Source organism: Dermacentor albipictus, chromosome 1 (genome assembly GCF_038994185.2).
Source record: "Dermacentor albipictus isolate Rhodes 1998 colony chromosome 1, USDA_Dalb.pri_finalv2, whole genome shotgun sequence".
NCBI classification, from domain to species: domain Eukaryota; kingdom Metazoa; phylum Arthropoda; class Arachnida; order Ixodida; family Ixodidae; genus Dermacentor; species Dermacentor albipictus.
Window position 1 is genome coordinate 425,328,199 of NC_091821.1, and position 27,153 is coordinate 425,355,351.

At 47.4% G+C, this 27,153-nt stretch overlaps 1 protein-coding gene and 1 long non-coding RNA gene across 2 annotated transcripts in view; one reads left to right on the top strand and one right to left on the bottom strand.

Annotated features, from left to right (window-relative positions):
* Positions 1–11,841, top strand: part of LOC135896541 (uncharacterized) — a 60,965-nt gene extending 49,124 nt beyond the window's left edge. Inside the window, exons 4-5 of the long non-coding RNA XR_010562736.2 lie at positions 5,562–5,648; positions 11,653–11,841. This is a non-coding gene — a long non-coding RNA (uncharacterized lncRNA). The remainder of the gene's footprint in view (positions 1–5,561; positions 5,649–11,652) is intronic.
* Positions 11,842–19,216: 7,375 nt separating this feature from the next.
* The window catches only part of LOC135897688 (uncharacterized), a 31,736-nt gene continuing 23,799 nt past the window's right edge, over positions 19,217–27,153 (bottom strand). The window contains exons 3-5 of the mRNA XM_065426414.1: positions 22,838–22,905; positions 20,990–21,076; positions 19,217–19,347 (exon numbers count right to left, since the gene is read on the bottom strand). Of these exons, the coding sequence (XP_065282486.1) occupies positions 19,217–19,347; positions 20,990–21,076; positions 22,838–22,905 (286 nt within the window). The remainder of the gene's footprint in view (positions 19,348–20,989; positions 21,077–22,837; positions 22,906–27,153) is intronic.

Below are 27,153 nucleotides of genomic sequence, written 5' to 3' on the forward strand. Positions count from 1 at the left end.
CAGCAGATGATATCTGACATCAGAGAAGTGCGCCACCATGCTCTAGAAAGAGGCCACAACATTATCTTTCAATGGATTCCTGCTCAATGTGTCAACGTCGGCAACAACATAGCTGACAAGGCTGCCCGGTCTGCTCACAAAGATGCCCAGACGCGTCCAACACCTTTGGCGATCTCGGACGCTGCCAAGCAACTTCGCCTACTTGCACGCATAATGTCACAAGAGCTCTGGTGTTCAAGTGCCTTCAGTTGCCGATTACATAAGCTTGACCCCACGCTATGACTACAACTGCCATCTTGCCTTTCCCGCGGAGAAACAACCTTGCAGTACCGCTTGTGGCTGGCAGTGGCGTTGACGAACGCACACTCCTATCCTTTGGGAATGGCCGAGAGCCCGATGTGCGACTCCTGTGGGTGCGAGGAAACCATCGAACACCTATTGTGTACCTGCCCTTGCTACGATGTACAACGCCTCTCTCTGCGGGCAACTTTACACCGACAAGACTCTAGACCGTTCACCGAGTCAAAGATACTCGGACCATGGCCGCAGCCATCACTGCCACGGAAAGCGATTCGTCCACTCGTGCAATACTCGAAGTGCACCTGCTTAGATACCGTTTATAGTGTTCCTGTATATAGTGTCTCTCCCACACGCACTCAGTGCTTACTCTCCCCTTTTTCCCTCTTTCTATTCCTCTTACCCCCACCCCCAGTGTAGGGTAGCAAACCGGATGCTCTACTGGTCGACCTCCCTGCCTCTCCTGTCCTTGCTTTCTCTCTCTCTCTCTCTCTCTAGGTTTCGTGCATAATTATTATGACTTTTTTGACTTCGTGTTGATGCATGTCTCTAGCAGAATTGAGCGAAAAATTCGTCTTGAACGTGATTTTGACTTTCCGCTTCATGAGCGGAGGTACCTCGCGCGAACCATCTTTCGTGACCGTACCTGGCATGTTTGTCATGTGTCGAAATTACCGTTACGCGTCGTGAGTTTACTACAGCCGCTTTTCTTTTCGTTTTTTATTTCCGGTCGGATGGCACGACCTTGGTGCACTGGGCTGCACTAGGACAGGCGCGTTCCCAGGATGGTTCGCTTTTCTTCTGTCTCTACCTGCCGTGGTTGCTCAGTGGCTATGGTGTTAGACTGTTGAGCACGAGGTCGCGGGATCGAATCCCGGCCACGGCTGCCGCATTTATAGATGGGGGCGAAATGCGAAAACACCCGTGTACTTAGATTTAGGTGCAGGTTAAAGAACCCCAGGTGGTCAAAATTTCCGGAGTCCTCCACTACGGCGTGCCTGATAATCAGATAGTGGTTTTGGCACGTAAAACCCCATAATTATTAGTATTTCTTCTGTCTCTGTCCACTGCCTGCATCGTGCTTCCTTCTACGTGTACTGCCAAGTGATGAATGCCCCGTTCAAATTCGAGCTTATTTTCTGGACACTCATCTTCTGCACATCATGTACAATGGTATTCTCAAACGTGGCTCGCAGTCATTGACATCCCCGGTATATTATGCAACAACTGCCACATTTTTGTAGTCTACTGTCCAGCAATAGACGGGTTCTACAATTACTGTGTTGACAGTGTTGACACAAAGGATGCCTCATTGCTCCCATAAGTGCATCCTGCACGCCGTGTTCACTCTAGCCATGTGTCGTAGGGAGCACTGACGCATCTTTTCTACCTGATCATCTTCGTGGCTTTCGGTGGCGCCTCGGGTGGAGTGCGCTGCCTTCCCTTGATTGCCTGACATGGCTAGGAATGATACTGTCTGCAGTGTGCCCAAACTTCCCTTTGAGGCGAGGACACAGCATATTCGACAGATGCGTACCATTGCTTAGGTCTTTGTACTGCTGTGCCGGCCGGAGTTCGCAGCATTAGAGCTCCAGCCACCCTCTGAGTGGCAACTCACCGACTTAGAGGGATGGGAGACCGCAGTGTCTAGCTCCAACCCAGCCGACCAAATACAGCTGGTGGACTGGGCTCTGAGGGTCGCCGAGGGCCACAAACTCCCGGACACCCTACGCGCTCCTGAGCCCCCTCACAAGTAATGTTGTAAAAAGGCTCAACCAATAAATGTTTACCAGTACCACCTTAAAATGAAATGTCATTCCCACTTGCCACTGTTCGCGGGGCGGTTTCGCATGGCTTCTCGTTATTGCCGGCGAATTCAGCCTATGGCGCAACCAGCGCGACGCAGTTGCTACAGGCCGTCATCGTCGACCTCTTTTTCCATATCCCAGAGTATCTGTGCTCCTAGCTTCAATATGCGCTGTCGTAGGAGCTCTTCTTCGTCGGAGAAGAGGAGTTCCTTTGGCCATGCTCCTGTCCGTTCGTGTTTAGCTCCTATGGACGCGAAGAGGTTATTTTCCAGCCTCCTGGTTTAGGTAGGTGGTTGCATCGGCTCTCATTGGCAGCAATGCCCGTACAAATACTTTAGATGCGCATATTCACGCATCATTTGTGTGTTTTTCGTTCGAGCATGCCATGTAAAAAAATTTTAGTTGCCCTGACGATACTGAGTTGCTGTCCGTCTGTATTATAGGTTGTCTACAATCAAAATGACAATTCCACTTGTCAAAACGTTGGTTTAAAGCGACATTCCTTGTTTGAATATCCCTCATAGTTTCAAGTTAACATCTTCCTTTAAACTCCTGTCTTGTTTAGATATGTATACGTATATCTGTAGGTCAAGCTTGAAATGTTACTAAATCTAATTGTCGGTGATCTAACAAATATTCTCCAAACACAACATCTGTGATTACATTGTTTAGCTCAAAGCAACAGACACAAGAAAGACTACAAGACAAGCTGCTACCCTCTAGTTGAGAGTAGCGCCTTGTCTTGTCGTCTTTCTTGTGTCCGTCGTATTGCGCTAAACAAAGTAATTATGGGTTTGCAACAACTAGCGCGCCAACGCATTGTGCTGAACAGGATATGTGGTTGGACTTTCTGTGGTCTTTCCTTATGCAGAAGTCTTCTGATTCGATAACACAAAGAAATTTCACAGCAAGGACACTGATGTCGGAGTTAGCTGCCCTCTATCCGAACTCCTGGATACGGTTTCGTAGGGTTGTGAAAGCGTAGGACTGTTTTTGGCTGCACGAGCGCGGATAAGGGCTTCTACTGTGTTAGTTACGCAGCAGCGTTGCTACCAGAGTGGTATGAGTCTGCTTGGTTGACTTTTGCATTTGAGGAAATGAACATCTTCGCTATCTGTTCTTAAGGGCACTCTCGCGACCTACCATTTCTATTACAAATTTAAAGAAAAAAAGCGAGTCTTCCTGGGAAGATTTCGGGCGTAGAAACACATGCCTACACAACTTCGCTGCCTTTGATAAATGTGTTCCTCAAGTTGGTGTACAAGTGCGAAGGTTTCCCAATGCCATAGTCCTATAAGTTCACCCCGCACATTTTGTAGGTATCCATCTAACAAAAAATGTGGGCCGATCCCGAAGGCAGTGTAGTCTAATGCGGCGTCTCAAAGCGCTATCCTTCCCGAGTGAATAATGCGAGAGACTGGCTCGCGACCAAGGCGCGAGACTAAAAAAAAAAAAAAAGGCTTTGGCACAGGAGGCGCATGCATGTGATCGTGGCATTTGGCTGCTGTGCTAGAAAACAGATGTTCCATACCACTAACGGCAAAGTATTTCCTTAGAGCATTGAAGCCGAACTGCAAAACGAAGTGATTTACTTGAGAAATCTTCTGGGTGACCAAACGTTTTTTCGTTATTCAGTGAAATGGAGCATACCTAATATTTATCATAGAAGCGGTCACGTAATGTAGCAGAAATGCAGATAAGAATTGGGTGTGTAGCTCGCATTATGAGGTGGTAGGAGGTACCATCTATCAAAAAAAATTAAAAAAAAATGGGCAAGCTCGCACTCGGTCGCACGAGGTTTGAAACAGCGAACGAAGCTGGTCGATTAGGGGCTATGTCGGCTACTGCTAGGTTGTAACTTGGCTGCTGCTAGATTGAAACGCGGTAGTTCAGCTGGCTTGGGTGGATACTTGAAGCCGTTTGTCACGCTGAACTGCGGCACCTTCCCGCGTAAGACCGTTTCCCGACAGGTCCTAGTCAGCCGCATATCGCAGTGGTCGCTGACCCCCGGGAAGATGTCTCGCAGCGCACACATGCCTTGTGCACATTTCTCGACAGAACGAAGCCTGTTGAGCGTCGATAGGTTCGAGTCAAACTACCGTCGATCGCGCACTCGGCAGGAATGTCCGAACTCTAACGAGAGGAACTCACGTTGAAACCGAGCGCTGGCTACCCCGGTTGAAGCACGAGCTCGGCGTCGGTCGTCCTCGGCTATCTGCACTGCAGGGTCTTGGCGTAAGCTTCATGCTTCGCAGCGATCCTGGCTCTGTCTCGACTGGTGTATTCTGGGTCTTCGGGACTTCGGGTCAGTTTTGAGCACCTGCGGTTGTTTTAGGTGCATCATATTGAGAAAATTGCCACAGCACACTAGACGTACATCACTTGCTCTGGCCGTGTGGTCGGACCCACGCAAACAAAGACCAAGACTCCGCCAGGCTACAAGACGCATTACGCAGCACGGACCTGGCGGAGCAGCTCTGGGCTGTCCAGCGAGCCCACGATGCGTCCAGGGAGTTACAACTCCCAGTCCCAACGTGGGAGTAGCCCGCTCTATGGGACCTTGCGCCCCGTAGCTCGCAGGACCTTTCTATAAAGTTACTCCATCCATCCATCCACATAATGCAGCACGAGAGCGCTTTTTTATTCCGCCTAAATCGAAATGCGGCCGGTGCGACAGGTATTAAACCCGCGGCGCCGTCCTCTGCAGTGCAACGACGCGTAGACGTTGAGGTACCGCGCCATGTTCCTGGCCAATGATAAAATCCTCTTACGCAAAGGAGATTTTGGGGATATGGACACGGGGGTTATTTCTCAGTCACTGCGTAGTATTTCCGATATTTCCGCCAGTTATCTTAAAGCTAGAGAAGCATTATCACTGAAGCACCACCGAAGGGGTCGCTGACATGCCTACCTAAGAAATGTTAAAGAAGAGTACGGGTGAAGAAGGAGTGCGATAATTCATCAGAAAAAAATTTATACTGGCATTTTCCCAGCAAGCAGTATAGTAAACTGTAAATATTTTGTCGCTGAATGCTGTTCTGTGATGGGCAGGGAGGGACATAGGGCTTTCAATGCGATTTTAGAGCTTTTTTTCCCGGTGGGTTTTGCATATCTGTGCGCATCTTGTCTATTCGATGCAGTAAAGCTTCAGACAAGCTCAGTGCTCAATCAGCGTTTCCTTCTCCATTCTGTTTTTACTTTCGCACTAGACCTAATCGGAATGCCGATTCCCAGCCGGATTGCCGACGTTAATATGTGCTTCAGTGACTAATTTCACAAAGCTGTTAGTTTGTAAGTCTTGTTCTGTGATATGGGCTGGTCGCCTTCGCTAATATCATGTCCCGCATCATGATTGGCTCCGCTTTGTTCTTACGAACAATTCTAGCGTAAGAGCTTATTGTCAATGCGCGCAAAGGTGCGCTGCTGATTGCGCATTCTCGTTCTTTCTGCTTTCAGGCGCAGATGGTGAGAAAACGGGAAATTTCGTATATACCAACTATGAGAATTGCGTCGTAGTGGACATCCCATTCAAGGACAAACAAAGTAAGGCTTCGTAATTTACTAAACTAATTGATAGCTAGCGCTCACTGCGTAGCGGGCAGCACGCGGTACGCCATGACACCGCATATCGCTACAATATTATGAAGCGAACAGACAATGATATCACCGAAATCGTTGGTGGTTATAACTGTTTTTATTGATGCACAGACTTAGCCACGAGTGACCATTAAATATAGCAATGAACTTTGCTTTTATAACAACGAAAAAAAAGCGATTGAAATGGCAGAAAAGACGTTTTGCTGCCGGTGGAAGCGGACCCTAGAACCTACACACGACGCGTGCGGCCCTCTGCTAATGGAGCCACGTCGGTGCCTGTCGCGGCGTCAACGTTATTGCCTTTATCTACACGTGTATAACTTATACTTTGGAGTGTTAGGCAGCGTCAATAATGACCGTTAGCGGCGAGGATATGGAGTGGCGCCCTCTCGCTAGTGACGTCACGGCCAGGACGTCACTCACTCCGGCTCGCTCGGCTGCCGCGCGCGCTCGTTTTCTTGGTACGTTTTCTTGGTATTGGTGGCTTGTAAAGTACTTACAGAAGGTTATTTCGGATTATTTCTGTTGCCATGCGTGGATCGCAGTTTCTTCTTTGAAACCGCGTGAGTCATGAAAATTTGGGACTTGGATGTCGAAAGCTATGTAGCGCTGAAGGGGTCTACTGGTCTTGCAATGCATATATGCACCCGGTCTGTTCATAAATTTTGCTTAAAAAGAACGTCTGCACGTTCAACACGCGAAGTTACTTATGATGCTCCCCTAAACACTTAACATTCCCTTATTGCTTAAGTATGAGGACATAGCATTTTACATGAAAGAAATACCTTGATATTTGGTGTCAACATTGTAAATCCGTGTAGAAGGACACTGCCCCGCGTAGCTTTCATCATAATTCTTATCACTCTGGTGAGTTCTTTTATTCAACTGTGGCAACTGTATTAAGGCTTAAATGGAAGAGATAGGCGCGCATTTTGTGTGAAAAAGTTTGGTACTACTTTCACCGTTCTCTGAATCAGGCAAATAGAAACGCATTGGCTGTTAACACGGCGGCGCATCGTGTATAGTATATATATACTTCACGAACACTGTAGCAGCAATCACAGGAAAGAAAATTTCGTGGTTAAGATCGAGCACCATGCAATCACCTGCAAGCAATAAAATGTGTCATAGTGACCCTCACTAGCTTTTGTCGACGATATGGCACACCGCTCCCGCAACGGAAGCAACTGACCGTTGTTATGGCGAGGCGCGCTTTGTTCGCGAAACCCAGCATTTCACTACAACTTGGAATTGAAACCATGAAGTAGCTCTTTACAGCTCCAATTACAATGCCTATAGCATACTCGAGGCATTAAAGCGCAGCTTAGGCTGCGTTGAAATGGAAAATGCAAACACATCGTGCCTCAACATGTCTCGGTCTGCGTTGTTTAATTACACAGACAAATTATGTGCTTCGTCAGTGCATAAAAGAAAACCTCGCGTACCCGCCTCTTAAAGAAGACATCACAAGTTTCACATGAACACTTGAACTCCACGGGGGAATAATGATATTTTGAATATGTGCGACACTACTAATGAATGGGGCTTAGGCTTCTTGCTGACTGCAGCAAACCGGTCAAAAAGGCATATTTCACTCAAATATTTGACCGTGGCAGACTGCGTCAGTTTTCCAAACAGATTCATCATGCCTGTTTCTCAAGCAAGAAGCACCAGTAAATTGCTCAAGTGAGTTGAACGTGTAGCACGGAAAGGGAATAAATATTGGCACACTATTTTCTGTGTGCTGCAAACAACTGTAAACCTCAATCAACTTTGCTTCAAGTTACCGCCATCTAAATTTAACCGGTCAAGAACGTCCTAATTTTGAGAACCTGTTAAAAACGCAAGTAATGCTGGCCGAATTTAAACTGCAGTGGTAGTTAAGTCTTCGTGTTATTGCCGAGGGTTTCTGTGAAGAAATAGAAAAATTCGATATTATACCGTGAACTATTCGTCATCAGCAAACATGTTTTAACACGTTAAAATCAGGATAAATGTTGTAGAAATCGTATGTAGTCAGCGTTTATTTGTGACACGCATATTGCACCATGGTGGGTATGGAATCGTAACTAGACTCTTATGTGCTGTGCTTTTGCGTTTATGCTTTTATTATTCACATGAGCTACCACTGGAAAGTGTAGATCCGCGCATGAGAAACCCGCACTGAGCTGGTCTGAGCTCCCTCGGGTGGCACTATAGCGTTGCCTTCGAGAAATATATTGTCGTCTAGGAAATAAGCTCTTTGATTACATTTTCGTGAACGAACACATCGTAAAATATATATTTGCGAGGCCCGTCATAAGTATACAAGCATTGGGAACGAAAGCGAACAAACTGAAACATTGCAAAAGGCGGCTGGACACCGCCCGAACTGCAGCAGACGCCAGGCGCGAGTCCGTGCCCTGACGTCACGCGAGTGGCGCTCGCAGCGCCCCTCTAGGTCGTTCTCGGGGCTAATAGCCGTGGAATGTGGAGCATCGGTGAAAGCACAAGCGTCACCTAGTACGTGCACTCTCTACGCGGCAAGTGATCAATACATTGTTTTATGCTGCTTCATACATAAAAACGGGACATCCGTCGCGACCCTCCCAAAACATCAAACATCGCTGACCCAAGTGTGGCACCTCATTAAGAGAGTTGTGGACAAGACACGCTGTGTATCGTACAGACGCTCAACACGAGCAGGATAGGGTATGGCATTCCCTATCTGGCCATTGAAAATGCACAAAAAAAGAAACGAAATACTATGAGTGTAAAAGTTATCAATACTTAAGTGGGAATTTCCTAAAAACACTTACAGCATGATTACTCAAACTCGGCCTGCACAACAGGTGGGAGGAACACAGAGAAGCGAACAATACAATTTGTGTTGAAAGGCTCAAATTGACTCCCACCGGCAGAAGCGTGCTACTTTGACTCGGTCATGATGTAGAGGTGACTGCAAGATCGGATGAGAAATCAAGACTACCAACGCACATACGACACTTAATCTCAGTGGCACCTGTATCCCGCAATATGCATGCAAACTTTCATAATTAAGGAAAGAACATTCGCAAGAGCACTGCACAAGAAATTCTCTGCACACCCTAATACAGGATACACAGATGAGGTAAGTGTCCAAGGATACCAGCTTTCGCAATAACCGCAATTATTACCCAAGGCAAAGAAAAGGCCGCTAATGATACTCCCAGGAGATTCAGACACGGCCGAAGATGGCAACTGAACGCGCCATCTCCACATCCACCGAAAACTCCGTAATGCTGAGCGGCTTGCAATCAGCGTTTCGTAATTTCAGAAAAGGCATGGTGTCCTCGAAACCTCTGAAATCCTGCTAGAAATATCGAAACACATGGAAGCTTCCGAAACCTACGTCGTCCGGATTCCTGGCTACGAGTCACTGGCGGGAAACGAAGTGGCACACGCCGCAACCCGAGATAATACAAGACGGGATTTTTTGTGAGAGAGGTTCCGAAAGGTGGCCAGGTCCGAGGGTATTCGCCCCTAAATGTACGAATATCTTGCAGCATTACAGATTTCAAAGAAGCGTATATCTCTTACCACGTACGCAACTGTCTAACAAGAGAAGACAGTTGCTCTTTGGCGTCTAAATGCAAACTCATATGTAGGTGGCATCATATTACATAGCAAGTACCCAGACCGATTTTTATACCTTTGCCGATACTGCGCGGTGCCGGACACCTTTCGTCACATGGTGATACGGTGTCCTGATCTTGCAAAACCGAACAATCAAAAGCTTAATCTAGAAGAACCGAAGACAAAACCATATACCATGACCACTGTTAGATACGGGGCCGTTTCCTGAGCCTACTTCGAGTTCCCCAGACCACATCGAATCGCACCCCAGCTAATTAAGGAGCGCAGAAACACGGATGCCACATTCCTGAGGCACGACACGTGCAAACAAGTTGGCGGACCCCACTTCGTGTGCAGCCGGTGGAGCTATTCACTGCTTGGCTCTTCCCGAAAGTGAGGGGAAGGGACTCTTCCGTCCTGGCACTGTTGCGGGTAAAGTGGGTCCCGAAGAAAGACGGCTGTAATGCGCCGTGACAACCTGGCGGCGTCGCCCCCTACCCTCTAGGGCGACGGCGCATTGCAAGTCAGCAAGGCAAGATCGCAGGGGGACCAAGGAGCGACTCTCTTCGCCGGATGTGACTCCATCGCACGGGCGCCTACCATTGGCCGAAAATGATGACACCCGAGCGGGCTCGCCGATTGGGCGAAAATGGCGTCACCTGAGCGGGCTCTCCCATTGGCCGAACGTTACGTCTCTAGAAGGCACCGAAGGGCTTAAAAGAAGCAGACCGGGAGCAGCAAGAGAGCTTACTAGAGCATTCCCTTGATTCATCTCTTTCGAGCTTGTTGCCATGGGCCGCTGCGTCCGAGTTGCTGCCGGCCCGTCATGACTTTAAGACTCTTCATTGACTCTCACTGTACCTAATGTAAATAAACCTCCCAAGTGTTTTCATCCCGAAGTCCGTCCTCAACTCCTACCCGGCCAAGAATCGCGGGAGTCCATTCTTGAAGCCACGGACTTGGAGTAGCAGCGCAACCTGGTGAATCAGGTCAGGGAAGGAGCAAAGGCCAAGGGCTGCCTGGACTGAGGAGTCCGCCCGCCTTGCGTGGGGATAGAAGTGTGTCTCGTTTCTCACTTATTTAGATGATTAAGCGTTTGTTCTCTCTCTCTCTCTCTCTCTCTCTGTCAAGGCCTTAATGCTACAGACTCGAGAGGTTCGCTGTATAATGAGAAAAAGATTGGAGGACACTTAAGCTTCGCCTTCGAGAGTGGAACGCGATAGCGTTATCGCACTCCGTTCACACCGCCCGTTCATTCGCTCAGCATGCTCTTGAGTCGGCCCCAATGCGCTCAAACGAGACGAAGGGGACAAGCGGGTGAGTGGCGCGCCACAAGTTGGGGCAGCGCCGTACATTGCGAGGAGGGGGTCTTCTGTGTTTGACGCGAGATGGCTCTGCATCTGCGCCAAGCCCAGAAGAAATGTAGCGGAAACGTTCTTCACTACTCGTTTAACTGCGACTCCTGTAATTTACGTGCTCATAATTACCAATATACACCACAGTATAACTTTATACGGCACGTTTCTAAGGCAACACCGCATTCACTAGAGGTGCTTTTGTCGCGCTTTGAACCATCGAACTCATGGCTGAGTGGTAGCGTCTCCGTCTCACACTCCGGAGACCCTGGTTCGATTCTCATCCACCCCATCCTGCAAGTTGTTTTTATTTATGAATCGCCTCCCAATATTTTTCGCTCACGGCCAACCCCGCTGACGCAGACGACACCGGCTTTTCTGCGACACGAGCTTCTTAACGCTGTCGTGTTAAATTTTGGGAGAACCGAAGGGCTCAATGTTGAGTAATAACCATGTAAAGCCAGCAGACTATGAATCGAAGAATAGCGTAAATTTTCCATAAAGATGGGACTACTGTATTACGAATATGCACTTACGAACTGCCATTGTTGAATATTCGCTGTCAAGACGGGACCTAGCGTATCACTGCAGAAGTTTCAAGTTTGACCGCTATTTGCATGTGGAGGGGCGTGGAAAATCTGCTAAATTTCCTTGACGAGCCCATCGGCCGATATTACATAAGGAGTGATCGCCAACAGATCCGAATAACGTAAAATCTTAGCAAGAAATTGCTTAATCACATTATGCGCTACAAACAACAAGAGCAGAAAAAGAATGCATGATGCACATCATCACATTTCCTGTAGTCAGTTAAGCAAGTCCAATACATATAGGAAGATTGCAGGCACTGGGGATGGAAGAACACGGGGAGAACGTGTCATGATGCATAGTTCTCGTCTGCGTGTGGTGACCAGCTCATTTCTTTGCACATTGCTTGCGTTTCTTTTTTCTGTTTCGCTCAAGCAGAACTCAGAGTGGGAACAACCTGTTTTCTCTTGCAGGCTGTGGTCTATGGGTCACCTCAGATGCTGTGCACAGTTTCCCGCAGGAGTGCGTGGACCAGTTCGAGGACAACTGCGATATGGCAGTCTCAGTGTTCGATGAGGAATCGTGCAAGGGCGTGTTGGACAACATCTAACGCACTAGGCATGCTTGTTAAGAGTCTTCGGTGATGACTACCGAATAATAAATCGCTGCTTCGCAGAAAGATAAACTGGATGGGTATTGTTTGGTTTATTATCTTTCTTCTTAAGTGGATATGCTGTCACGTCAGCAAAGGGGCCTCTACCAAAAAGGGAAAGCATGGCAGGGAAACAATGACAGGCTTCTTGGTACCCATTAGATATTCCCCAATGTTTGCTATAAGGCTAATTATTGATAATTGCAAAGTAACTTTTACGCTTCAAAAGCGGAAGAGGAACTTGTGTTGAATGGGAGCAGAACAGTGACGGGTCAAAGTATCTTTAGTTAGAAAGAAGGGACAGTTGACTACTGAAGCCTAATAAACTCAATAACACAGAAAGTTAAAGTTTTATGTAGCACACTTATGCTGAACATTTGAATTCGAGTGGGACCCCTGCTGGAGAAGTTCTTTATCTTGTTGTCGCTATTTTCGCTATTTGTCCACCAATAAAAAACAGGGTACATGCGTAGCTGGCGGCTAGGGGCCAGGAAATGCTGGACGCATATGGGACCTGAGAAGAAGGTTCCACCTCATCTGGTGCCAGTGCGCAACAACCGTCACTAAGGGCTCAGCAAAAAAGTTGATTCTCTCTCTCTCTATCTGATGCCTGGAGATATGAGGGATGTATCGGAGATCTACAAAAGAACTCTTTTAAGAATGTGAGTGCCTCAGTAATGCTTTTCATATGGCAGGTTTTACGACTTTTTCGCTACGTCATAGCCACATACATACAGAACATGATGAAATATTGTAAAAGATGAAGATACAAACAGGTGAAGGGACAGATGACAGATCCGAAGGTGAAGGTTCTAAGCCATCAAGATGGCGCGCGAGGTGGCATCACGGCGTTGCTCGTCAGCAACGTGTAGCAGCTGAGAAGCGGAGAAAACGCAAGCGTCGGCAACAGGGTTAGAGTCAACGCGTGGTTCGTCCACTGGATAGCGTGATAAACAGCCTGCGTCTTGATGTAATCTGCCCGACTTGTACACTACTGCATAGCAATATTCTTGCAGCCGCAGAGCCCAGCGACCAAGCCGGCCGGTAGGATCCTTGAGTGAGGAAAGCCAACAGAGAGCGTGGTGGTCCGAGATTACACAGAAGTGCGTGGCATACAAGTACGGGCAGAATTTGGAAACCGCCCAAATGAGAGCCAAGGATTCACGATCTATAATCGAATAGTTGCGCTCCGCTGCTGTGAGGAAGCGGCTGGCGTAGGCGATAACACAATCTTGACCCTGTTGGTGCTGCGCTAATAAGCCTCTGATACCGTGATAACTGGCATCGGTACGCACCTCTGTAGGGGAGGAGGGGACAAAGTGGGCCAGTATAGGTGGCGTGGTGAGAACGTTGGTGAGGTGGGCAAGCGCGGCAGTTTCAGCTGGGCCCACGCGAACGGCACGTCCTTCTTCAGAAGATCGGTGTGTGGTCGGGCAATCGCTGCGAAGCCTTAACGAAGCGTCGAAAGTAGGAGCAGATTCCTACAAAACTTCGGACGTGTTTGACAGATTGAGGTACAGAAAAAGACGTGACAGCACGAATTTTCTCCGGGTCTGGTTGCGTACCGGAAGCGTCGACGAGGTGACAATTCTATGAATTTAGTTGGAGCCAAGCCTTGCGGAAAACTTGAAGAACAGCTGATAACCGCTCAAGGTGTGTCTCAAATGTAGGCGAAAATAAGAGAACGTCGTCTAGGTAGCAGAGGCATGTTGAGCATTTGAACCTTTGAAGCAAAGAGTCCATTTCACGTTCGAACGTTGCTGGGGCGCTGCATAGACCCAATGACATGAGTTTGAATTGATATAGACCATTAGAGGCGACGACCGCTATTTTCTCTTGGTCCATTTCATCCACAGAAATTTGCCGATAACCAGACCGAAAGTCTATTGATAAAATGTTGTTGGCACCGTGGAGACAGTGGAGTGCGTCGTCAATGCGAGGCAAGGGGTAGACGTCTTTCTTGGTAATGCAGTGTAGATGACGATAATCTACGCAGAAAAGCCATGTGCCATCTTCCTTTTTAAAAAGCACCACGAGCGACGCCCAAGGGCTCGACGAAGGTTCAAAAATGCCTTTGGCAAGCGGCTTGTTCACTTCATCTTAAACAACCTTACGCTCTAAAGCAAAAACTTGATATGGCCGGCGATGAACAGGACTGGCATCACCAGTAATTATGCAACGCTTAACAATTGAAGTCTGACCAGATTGGTGATTATTGAGGTCGAAGATGTGGTAAGAAACCAAAAGGCGACACAAAGCTACTGCTTGTTCAGGCAGTAGGTCCGCAGCAGTCATGGGCCGAAATGTTGCGTCAGGGCAAATAGCATCCTGTGGGCATGGTGAAGAATCTGAGCAGACGTCTACTGAAAACGTCATGACGTGGTCATCTCCTATAGCACGCAGCGTTGTAACCGATATGCCTTGGGGTAGAACTTCCTTAGTAAGGCTAAAATTGACGACGGGGAGGCATGTCCGGTTATCGGCGACGGTGACGACGGAGTGGGGCACAGTGATATTGCGCATCAAAAGGACACCAGGAAGAGATATGGCGACGTAATCACCATCGGACACAGGAAAAGATGATAGGAAATCGACGAAAGTCAAGGCTTTAGGCGGCAGGAGGGCTAAGGTGGTCGTACTAAATTTGTTCGGCAGTTCGACACGAATATGCGCGAACAGAGGAAGTTCGAGGCAGAGGGTACCAGCAGAACAGTCGATCAAAGCTGAATGCGCCGTAAGAAAGTCGAGTCGGAGATTTAGGTCATGGGGACAATTGGCCAGCACTGTAAAAAGAAGAGGAACGTGGTGGTCGGCGAAACGTATACGGGAAGTGCACATTCTGGTGACGTCAACAGTGCTGCCATCGGCCACGTGTACGTTTCGTGCAGTAGCAGGCGTGAAAACCTTCCTCAGTCGACGACGGAGGTTACAACTCATTATGGACACTTGGGCTCCAGCATCTATTAACGCCGTTAAGGGGACACCGTCGACGTGAACCTCAAGTTAATTCTGGTTCTTTGGGAGCCGCAATGGAGGATTTCGACACGATGAAGATAATGAAGCACCACCCCTAGGAGCTGCACGGTCTAGTTTTCCGTCGGGGAGGGTGCATAAGTGGTCGGCGACGAATAGCGGCGTGGTTGGCATGACGGGGATCGACGGCGTTGTGGTGAGGGCGAGCGAGCAGGACGACTGTCATCACCAAAATGTCAGCTGCGCTAAATAGCCTGTCAACGGGGTTAAAAAAAATAAGGCCCCAACTTCCGGACGGAATCATAGTAAATATGCGAAGCTTAAGGTCGTCGGTAAGACAAGCGTACTGCGATTATTTTGAGCGCTGCTTTAGCACACTGCACGGGCTGAACGCTTACTTTGGCTCGAGGAAAAGCCACCTCCGGACTGTGAGGAGCCGTATTAAAATCGCTTCGCATTAAGCAAAGGCAATCATATCTGCTACACCATGACACTGAAAGTAATGAAACAAATAACGCGGCACCAGATATTTGGGGTAAAGTGTGGTGCTCAATAAAGGAGTTAAGCGTAAATCTACAGCGCCGAGCACCGTTTCAAAGGAATCCACGCATACTGGGGATGGGAAAATTTTATATTGCTCTCCCGACCTAGAGACAACAAATTGGTGGGCTGCTTAGTGGGAGACCTGCTCATTTAACGAAACAAAACCATTGTGAATAATTGCGTTTCCTCTATGCTTTTGTTCAAAAACTGGTGCGTATGCTCAACAACCGTCGTTCTCTTGGATGCAAAGTCATTCAGAAGAGTCTTGCACCCGTGCTGAGAAGCCAGGCAGCAAGCGCAAGACGGCTCACCGCTAAACCCCTTGATAGAACCAATAAAGTTTTTCTCTCTCTTTCTCTCTCTCACTTGCACCAGTATTTCCCCCTGTAGAGCAGAAAAAGCTTTGGCTGTTTCTTTTGGTATTCAAATGCAAGAAATATTTGAGAATTTCGTATGCCTTGTTGTCTAATCCAGTACAAATTCAGGAGCAAAGACCTTTCGATTCGTATTCAAGGTTTAGAATGCTCTCACATCTCTAGCATAAAGCTGTAGAGTTTCTCACTATATTACTAGAGGAAAATATGGCGCTGCTACGCTATGGCATGCATGGGAATCTGGGTATACTGTGACTTGGGATAGGCATCGTTCTTGGACAGCCAGCACACCTTCATGGCGCGCCTGGCAAGCACTGTTCCCTCTTTCAAAATGATTCATTTTCTACTAAAACAGCACGTAAAAAGCTGTTTTAGCTTTATTGTAACGCAGAAACATGTTGTGTCTAATTATGAGGGCGTCTTATTGCATGCACAAATATATGAAGCGTAATACGTATCAGCGGGTCACTAAAGTTGGAGGACAGACAAGATTCGCGCTCGCTTTGAACAGTTTGTCGTCTGTTGCTTTTCGTCGCTTGGTTTTGTATTATAGGTGAGTAGACGTCACCGGAAGATGTAATATGCGTAAATGAAAACATTTTATGAAGATCTTACTTCAAGAAGGCGTTATTTCTGTAGCCATATCCATGTTTTAGATGAAGCCTCTTACAACACCAGCCAACACTAGCCTCGCGCGGACACATATACAGTCATTCCCATGACAGCACAGCCACCCGTAGGAAACTCCCATAGACAGTGGCGCTAGATTTCCCTCTAGTTCTTATAGTGAGATATTCGTTGCATGAAGTCAACTGTCATTGAAAGTAGACGGTGTTTTATTTATTTTATTTAAATGTAGACGGAAAACTTGTTAGGTTTGTCCGAAGGCGACGTATTGAAAGTGATAGCAAGGATTAGCCTTGATCTAAAGGAACCAACGAGTGCTGGCTGATGATGAGGAGTGTCGCCAGCTGCACTGCGGGCATCGCACCTGGATTGTGCACGCAATCAGACCAAAGAGAAACTGATGGTGCTTTCAGTCAGAGATGAAAGAAAGTATTACACAAACATGACGTGACGTTTACGCCCCGGTCTACTCACGACAGCTGCACCAACGTGTAGTATGCGCAAAGCAGCTCGTGTCATGAGCGGATGTGTTTTGATCTAGCAGCGCCATGCCAAAACCTTCTTCTACCCTGGCTCCGGCAGAGCAAGCTCAGTGGAGCACGACAGGGCGCCGACTTGGGTAAGCGTAAATTCAACTGCATACAAAAAAAAGAACGACTGGCCATGAATGTTCCAAAACTGCCTGTTCGTCCACTTCCATTACGATTTTCTTGCTATCTTTGCATTTAAATAAGTCTAACTTTTAATTTCCCTTACGGTTTCCTGGCTTCATGGCTTGTGGTGATTCCATGAGCGCACCGATTCTCCCAACTGTCGGACTTGATAGACAGAGGGCCTGATATCCGCGTCACATGAAAACGTTGACGACAATAATTTCATTGGCTTGAAAGGTGAGTCTGCTTTTTATTCAGTCTAATATTAAAAAGGATAAATACAGGATAGTTTCGTCACCTTGCAGAACTACAGACAAATTTCCAGCGAAGCAGTTTCTTTTCAGCAGGTGCGATAAGGATTTCAGTTCCCCGTATTTAAAGCGCATGCTTTGAATTATCGTACGCTGAAAGCATTGCCCGCGTATAACACCTTCGAGTACTTGCTAAAAAATTTTTCCGCAGGTCGCAATTCATCTTCACACATTCTACTTTGCCTGGAAATTCGCCATAATGTGCCCCCTCTCCGCTTAGCACTTCTTTTATCGCAATTTGATCTTCGCAGCGGTCATAGTTCTCCCAGGGCGCTGTTAATAATTCTGCGCTGTTTGTGCAACCACCCATGTGTGTTTGTGCCGCCACCCATGAGATTATTTCAGCCTGTGTGACTTCCCGCTTGACCTTCTTTCTCGCTGTGTTGCCCACCCTATAGGCCGCATACTTGCTGTTAAGCTTCCTAGTCCTTCTCCTCCACTGTAAATCAATGTTGTTCCTGTACAGATACCTGAACACTCTCCTAGCCCATTCACTTTCTTCCATATTCCTCAGCCGTTCTTCATATTCAATTTTACTGCGAGCTTCCCTCACTTCAAAACTAGTTTAGCCCATATCACCCTGCACAGCTTCATTTGTAGTATTCCCGTGAGCGCCCAATGCGAGGTGACCCACTGACCTTTGGTTCCCGTCGAGTCTTGATTGTACCCCTGATTTATACCAAACAACCGCATTTCCAAAAGTGAGTCCTGGAACCATTACACCTTTCCACATACCTCGGAGGACCTCGTGCCTATTGTATTCCCATAGCGCTCTGTGCTTCATTATGGCTGCATTTCTCTCCCCCTTTACTGTTAAGGTTTTTTCCTGTGTTTCCATTTATCCATTGCCTTCGTTTATCCATATACCAAGGTATTTCTATTCTGTTACCCGAGGTATTTCTTGGCCCTGTATCTCCACTGTCTGTTCACTGTTTTCACTGTTCACTGTTCACGATGCGGCGGAGGCGAGCGCCAGCTGGGGGAATTACAAGGAACCAGGTGTGCTGCTCCGTAGCCTTCAAGACACCCGGGCAATGGCGCGCGCAAATGGCGGACGCCAAGGCCGGTCTGTGAATGTCTGTGAAAAGGGTTCCTTTGAGTTTTCGCGTAACCGAATAATGTTTTGTCGTATAGTGAAATTACAATTCGAGAGCTATCATTTGTGTAGGCCGTGTGTAAGCCGTAGTTTGCGATTTTTCTACGTATTTCACCTTGAGAACTTCAATTAGTTCATTAAATTCCTTGTATCACATGGAGGGCTTGGGTTTGTGTGGTTCGAAAATCTATTTGGGTAACGACGTACGTCCGACGCCGACACCATTTGAAAGGTATAGTGCTAAGGGGCCCGTGTCGCAGAAAATACGGTGTCGGCGTCGGACGTCGTTTCGGCAAAATAAAAAGAAAGATTTTCGAGCCACGCATACTAACGCCCTCCATGTGATGGAAGGAATTTACTTACCTAATTGAATTTCTCAAGCTAAAATATGCGGAGTATTCTAGCGTATTGAAGTTTTAGAATGCACCAAATATATTTGCATTGTTGCGGCAAGGACCTAGGCAGTAGGATTACGTTGTTATTTTAGTGCGTCAAATATATTTCTAAACATGGCACGGGCTGATATAGTGAATGCGTCTATTACGTGGCGTGTAGAAAATACCAACAACGCAAAACGTCTTTTTAAAGCGTTTCTTGTGTGGGGGTGGCACCTGTGGAATTGCTGCCCTCAAGCACTCGAAGTTGAGCTTACAGTTGAGCCGGAGCTTTCTTTCACACTACTCCGATTGAGCGCTCGCAGCATCGAGCTACTCTATTCCCATCATCAGGGCTATACCCGGAGAATTGCAGCAGAGCAAAAATTTATAGCATGTGTTTTTATTGTACAAGTATTGTGCTTTATTTATTCTTAAGAAAAAAATGGACTGCAGGTGGCATCGTCGAAAGCGAGTTTTCCGATTTCGCACTTGTCCTGATACTGATCAGTGCAATCCTGCGGGGGCTGGTCCTTGACTTCCCAAGATATCCACATCATGCATTCTGTGAAGGCAAAAAGACCCGACTTGTTACATAAGGGTTTTCAAATTACATCATGCGGCATTGCACTGGGAAACAGTGTTTCCAGTTTTTCCGGGACAGATTTTATCGGACGAGGAATGAAGCATCAAGATGAGATATGTTGTACTGAGTTCTATGTTCATGATATATCTTTTTTTGCGGTTAACCTTGTGTGTGGTAAGCAAAATTCTTTCCAAATTGAAGTTCTTCCACTTGGAAGGCGTCATTTTAAACATAAATTGAATTAAATTGTTTTGAGAACGTCCAATTCTTATCGTGTTTTCCTACGCTCGAGACTGATGACTGTACCAACAATTTCCCATAGCAGATATTCGTGGAAAAGCATCGCCTGCATGGGCTTGTTGAAAGCAGCGAGATAAATGCCATAGAAAGTTTATATTAAACTGCAGTCGCGGTCGGACACGGCACTTGAAGATCGTGCCCGCCTGTCTGAGCTGACAGAAGTGTTAACATTGTGTTCGATGGTTTGGAAAGAGCAGTGTTAGGAGCCAATGTCTCCCATAATAAAGCGGGCTCTATTTAGGCGAGCACCGTAAAATACACACCCTTAGCTACTCCTACATTGCCACTACGGTGGTTCAACACAGGGCTTCTTTTCCCTATCAGTGAGTACATATTCGCGCAGCTTGACGAAGATTTTCGCTAGTGAATATGCGTTAACTTCCTTTAGACGGCTGATAGCTCTTTGAAGTGGAACTTTGGACGGCGTCTTTATGTTTGGTATTCTACCGTGAAAATCAAAATATTCTTTAGCTTTTTACTGCGGTGTTTGTTCATGGTGGTTTATGTTGCATTCCAGAGATGTGTCGAAATTACAATCGTGTTTTCGTTATATATTTTGCGAAGCATGGTAGCCCATACCCGTGAATTGTCAGCTGTGCCATCGCGGTCCTGTTCTGGATAGCGCTGTGTTAGGTGACTCTTAAAGATTTTCTTTCAATAGATCCAGACATGCAACACAACTCGAGGTGGCACTATGGAATTGTCATAGGCAATGCTGACATCGCCAAAGTAAACGTGAGAAGCCAAACTGTGGTGCAGTCATGCATACACGTTTTCTCCTGAAATATAAGTGTAGAGGTAATTATTTCAAATAAATAAGTTCAACTTAAGCAGCCGTGCAATATATATATATATATATATATATATATATATATATATATATATATATATATATATATATATATATATATATATATATAGCTCCGAGTGTTCGAGCAGTCAGCGTACAAAAAAGGGTGTCGCAGCATATATATATATATATATATATATATATATATATATATATATATATATATATATATATATATATATATATATTTGCTGCGGCACCATTTTTTGTACGCTGACTGTTCGAACACTCGGAGAGAGAGATATATGTATATAGGGGTTGTGTAAATATGTAAGTGTGTTATTATTAGATGTATAGGCGTCTCTCCGGGCATCTGATCACAAGGCCGATCGAATGACGGCACTCGTGACAGCTCCCTGCTTCGCAGCTGGTGAGCAGGCATTTAGATGTAGGAGCAATGCAATAAACCTCAACTCAGTCTGCACCAATTACGAACGTATCAGAGGCATCACTGTGTAGCTATTCTCTCACCTTGCGAGCTTCCGTAAGGCATTTCCAAAATGAGGCAGTCCTTGTAGTCCGAGTATAGGTACGTGCCACTTTGAAGAGGTCCGTCAGCTGAAAGCAAGCGGTAACTTGCGACATTTTGCGCGTACCTGGTCGTGTGCTTTACACTCGACTAAGTTGTGCAGTGAAAATAGTGACTCAGCTGAAAGCTGGTATTTTCTTATATGAATTCCATATTTTGTGCCGTTTTATAACTATTACCAACAATGTAAATTCCCTAACACTAGTTCAATATATATTCTGCGAGAGTGCGACTTATAATAAGTTCCTGAATAATCACAAGGGCGACTTTCATCAATATGCAATGAAATAAGATCGGTCCGCCAGGCAGTGTCGTGTTCCGCTACGCTACTACAGTCATAGATGTGGAAAAATTTTTAGAGGGCACTATTATATCTGTAGGTTGTGTTTAGGTCATACTTTAAGATTTTTTATGCATTTTACTTTGAGCAATTCAATTAGTTCAGCAACGCACCTGCGCCACGCGGAGAGCTAGCGTGGTTGTGGTTCGGTACAATTTTTCGCCAAGCGATGTCCGACGCCGACATAGAATATTCCACGACACGGGGCCCTAAACGCTATTTGTGACTCAGTGTTCGTATCGTTTATATTGAAATGACCATTTTCTAAACACACGTTAATATGTGATCATGCCTGAAACTTTGTTTGGCGGGATCGCATATTTCGTTAAATAGTAATGAAAATCGCGTTTGCGATTATTCAGCAAGTTATTGTGCGTCAATGTCTTGGAGAATATATGCAAAAGTAGCGTTAGGGAATTTAGACGGTTGGTAATTGTTTTGGAAGAAAGAACAAAATATGTAATTCATTCTAGGGAATACCAACTTTAAACTGTTTTTTTCTCCTGTAAGTGTTTCGCACTTTAAATATTTCAGTCTGAGAAAAACTAACATAAAAGGTATGTGCTGCAGGTGCTTTTTTTGCATGACATTTGTTTGTGAGCTGTCATTCTCAGAATTCCGAGGAATGACTCTGTAAAGAATGAAAGACGAGGTACGAACAACTTTGGCGATAAAAGAGTGGTTGGGTATGCCTGCTTCGAAATGACGGCCGACGCTGGACGCGGGACCCCAACGTTGGACTTTCTGCGACAGAGGACACTCAACGCTATCGCATTGAAAGCACAGCCTCCACACGACAGCTTGTGAGAACACTAGCTATGCCGAGGGCAAAATGCGACAGTGCTCAGTTTACCTCTGGTGACACCAGTACCACAACCTGGTTTATACACTCTAGCATGATGATACGACCACTGTAAGGTTGTACTGTATGGTGGTACCATGGCCACCAATACCAGCAGTGCCACTGGTACCGATACCTCCTAGAGCCCCAGTAGCGATTCTGTCGTCGGGATCCGCCCACATGTTTGGACTGCTGTATTTCCAGGTTCGGACGAAGAAAGAGGAGGAAAAACATCCGATGCTGCAAAGTGGGGGTAACTCGCCAAAGAAGACAGTGTCTTCAAAGTGACCGCCCGTTCAAGTAACATAGCGACATTGGCAAGCGTGACAAAGATACAACGCTATATTGCCGAACGACGTACCGCACAATACGAAATTTAAAATTCCTTTTCGTTACACTGTTCAACTTATTAAACCTCGAAAGAGAGCAAGAATACAGAACACGCCAAACCGTCAGTAATCTGTTTTCTAAATAGCGAAATACGTACTATCACAGTCACCTCCTACGGTATCTGTCTGAAAGCGCCTTTTCTCTTGAGCTCCCTTTTGTTTTTACAAAGGCAATACACAGACACACAACCAAACGCACAGGTCAAAATAACATATTCACCATTTTTGTCCTTGAACAAAAACTCGCCAGGCGTGTCACTACCCCGGACATAGAACGATATATTTCTCCTGCAATGATTCGTAAAACATAGTGGTAAGGAAAACAAACTCAGAATTTCCTGTAGGTGAGCCTGAATACGCACACTGTGTAAACAAAGAGAGCGTCGCGGCACATACTACTTCCCTCAGGTTCAAAAGCATACAATACTTGGAACAAGAAAGTGAGCCGAACATAGATCTATACAGTAGTAATACAGTCGACACCAGTTTACCGCCATCCTGAGTAATCCAGAAGTAGGTAGTTTTCTTCACCTAATGCGTCATCCTCACGCTTCGACATAATCACTTTCTGTTGTATACCAGGAAAGTAGCGGTTCAGATTGGAATGCTTTGCCAAAAACATTATCGAGATTTCAGCTGTCAATATCTGTCGATTGGAAATCGTCAAAGTGGTAGTAGTTGGCCTGTAAGCAACCCCTCTAACTTTAATCGTGGCAAACGCGACCAAAATCTATTTCTTTGCAAGATGCTCACGCGCTTTGCATGCTAGAAGTGCTGAAAACAGCGGTAATGTGGGACCGGCTGTTTTTTATAAGGTGCGTTTCATACATGTAATGTATGTTTGAGGCGTGCAGCCAGTAAAAAGAGAAAAAAAATCGCGGTTTGGCTAATGATCATACATTAGCCAAACCCCGGAATTAAATTGTAGAGGTTGTGCAGCAAAGTGAAGTGCGTATAACACTATTTATTCTTGACAGCACTGTACGTCTTGAGAAGCTGCTTCGCATGCAAGGCTGCGCAATCCTTTCTCTCTATATAGGGTCGCACTTGCAATAATGCGTGGGCCTGCTGAAGTGCTGTCTTGGAACGCCATAGAGAAACATATTAAACAAAGAAAAAAATGGAGGACGCTTAAGCTTCGCCTTCAAGAGTGGAACGCGACAGCGTTCCCGTCGACCCGCCAAGGGGCGTAAGACAGTGGGCTACAGGGCAGCCATCACTTACGAGGCGCCCCGCATCGGACGCGGTGAGCGCCGAGCCATATATGGTCGAGCAACGCGGCGTTCGGCGCAGCAACGAAACGTGCGCCTGAGCAAGCGGAACGAACCGAAGAACTCGGTATCTCGGAGGGGGAAATGATGCACGCCAGCCAAACGTCGTGATCGGCACGGGCAGAGAGATAGACAGATAGCGATCTAAAGAAAGGAAGGACGCTTGATTCTGCAGAGGGAGCAAGGCGAAGCGTTGTCAGGGGAGAGAGAGTCAGGGCCGCGAACGCCTCGCACTGGTCCTCGCAGCTCCAATGCGCGCGTGGCGCGCCATCTGTCGGTGCAGCGCCGTACATGGAGAGGAGCGGGTCTTCTGTGTTTGCCGCAAGATGGCTCTGCGTGTGCGGAAAGCGCAGGAGAAATGCAGCGGAAACGCACTTCGCTACTCGTGTAATTGCGACTTCTGTAAGCTACATGTTCATAATTACCGATATACACCGCAGTATAACTTTCCACGGGTCGTTTCGAAGGCAACACCGCATTCACTAGAGGCGCGTTTGTACCGCTTCGAAGCATCGAACTCGTGGCTGAGTATTCTTCTTCCGGCTACCGTTCGGTGCGGACGCGGAATCATGTGCTCCAGCGGAGCGGCGATAGCGGCCTCAGCAAGCCGCGGAAACAGGATTGAAGACAATGATGGCCAGGACTACGAGATTATTTTGCCGACATTGCCCACCGGACGTGTTGTAGTTAATACTGTGTTTTTGCACGGCGACGTACGAGTTAGGCCCTACAGGGTTGAGGACTTCCGCGACGCCCTAGCCAACGCTGGTGCGCTTCCCGACGTGGTGGCGTTGGGGGCGTACCAAATCAACCATGTTTGGGCGGTGACTCTCAACAGCACTGAAGCAACTAAGAAGTTAGCCGCTCTCAAAGAACTGGAAGTAAAAGGACGCCGCTGCATTATCTTCGATCCAGATAACCAACAGGTGAAACTACGGCTGCACTGGATGTTGCACGGCGTGGCGGACGACGACATTCGGACGGCTCTCGCTGCTTACGGCAGCGTATCCGAAGTGACCCGGGAGCGATGGCGTGTCTCAGGCGTCAAGGAGAAAGGGTCCACAACGAGGACCGTGCTCCTGAAGCTGAAACCCGGTTTGAAGGTCGATGACCTGCCTCACCAGCTGCGCGTTGCAGGAGAGTTGGCCCTTGTGGTGGCGCCTGGGCGGCCTATGCAATGCCTACGCTGCCGAGGTACGGGCCACGTTCGACGTGAATGCAAGGTGCCACGGTGCTCAAAATGCAGACGCTATGGTCACGTCGACAGCGATTGCGTCCGCACGTATGCGGTTGCTACGGAGGCGGCATTGCAAGACAAGTCGACGGAGCTGCTGATGGACGTCGACGAGGCGGAGGAGGCAGCGAAAGGAGCCGAGGAAGTGGGCAAGCCAGCAGGAATGACCGACCCGTCGGGGCTTGCCAGTGGTGACACAAGCACGTCAAGCAATGGGGAGACGCGTCCCGATGAGAAGGAATTGCCTGCCAGCAGTGACACAACCAAGTCAAGCAACGGAGAGACGCACCCCGAGGAGCAGGAATTGCCTGCGTCTCGGGCGAAGGCGTCGGAAAATGGGAAGAGCGTTCCGGCACCCACAGTCATCGACCCAGCGAACAGCTCGCCGAACGCTGACCCGAGCGGCGGCCGCGCAGTCAGCGTCTCCGCGCCAGCCAAGCGCCCTTATGGCCACACCGGCAACGATGGGGATAAGGTGGCAGCCACCAGCGTCGAGGAGCCGCCTGCAAAAACAACTCAAGCCAGGCGGGCCAGTCTCCGGCAGCGACCTAACGTTTCGTCTGAGAGGCGAACCGGCGATACAGCACCTACGCTGCAAGGTTCGGAGCCTGCACAGGCTGGCTCCGGCTTCAACGATGGCGTCTAGCCACGCGCTAGACGCGGAGGGTAAGCACCATGCTCTCGGCCTTTTCACTTCCTTGCGAAAATGGCTCCTGCATCTCCGTTGAAGGTCGCTACACTTAATGTCAGGGGCTTGGCAGGAAAGAAAAAGCAAAGTCAGGTGTATCGGCTTTTAGCGGAGCATGACATTGATATATTGGCCGTGCAGGAAACAAAAGTTGACGGTGAGGAAGAGACCGGGAGCATGGTGCGACGTTTCACGTCTAGATTCTATGCTATTGTAAGCCATGCCATCGGCACATCTGCTGGTTGTGTCCTTTTTATTAAGAAGTTGCCGGCTCTGGTCGTGCATGCTGATTTCTCGTGCTTGTCAGGTCGGTGTGTTGCTGTCGATTTCACACTCAGCGATACAGAATGGCGTGTTTTATGTTTGTACGCACCAAATGTTGTGGATGAAAGGGTCGATTTCTTTAGAAGCGTTGAGCAGCGCCTCAGCTTCGATAAACAGCTGATTATCATGGGCGACTTCAACTGTGTCCTGAGTGCATGTGATAAGACTAGTGATCGGGGGTTCAGGGACGCAAGTACTGAGGTGCTGTCGCAAATCATAGACAAATGGAACCTTGAGGATGTGGCGGAGTGTATGCAAGGCGCGGGTGGTGTGAAGTACACACATTTCCAGCGTGCAAGTCATGCCCGTCTGGACCGCATTTATGTAACGTTGGACGCGATTCCAAAATGCAACAGTTATCAAGTAGTGCCGGTGTCTTTCTCAGACCACTGTTTAGTAGAGTGCGGGATTGGGGCAAAAAAACGTGGCAGTGCTTTTAGCTGGGAACTGTGGAAGATAAATAACAAGCTGATTAAAGACGATGCTTTCAACCATGCGGTAGTTGAAGAAATCGGCAAAATAGAGCCGAATAAAGAACTGAAAACATGGCAACAGTGGGAGCTTTGTAAGGAACAACTTAAAATAAAAGCAATAGAGCGGTCTTGTTCTATGGCGTACGAGGAGAAACTAAATGAACGTAATTTAAGGTCTATGCTTTCAAAACTTCTCGAGAAAGAATGCGAAGCGCCTGGTAAATGGATCGATGACATTAGGAAAACGAAACAAAAAGTCGAAGTGATAGAAGAGGAGCGTTATCGTGGTGCGCTGGTCCGGGCGAGAGCCGAACATGTAGCTGCTGGGGAGACACCGTCTAAACGAGCCCTCGGAATTGAAAAAGCCCACGCTCGTCGAAATCACATAGACAACATAGAATGGGGGGGCGTCTTATCGGATGATAACGAACATATTAAGCGTGCATTTTTTCAGTACTATCAGGCATTGTTCGCATTACAGGTTGCCGACATGAACACGTTTAAGGATAAGTTCCTTGGGGCACTGCCGCGACTCAACGATGAGCA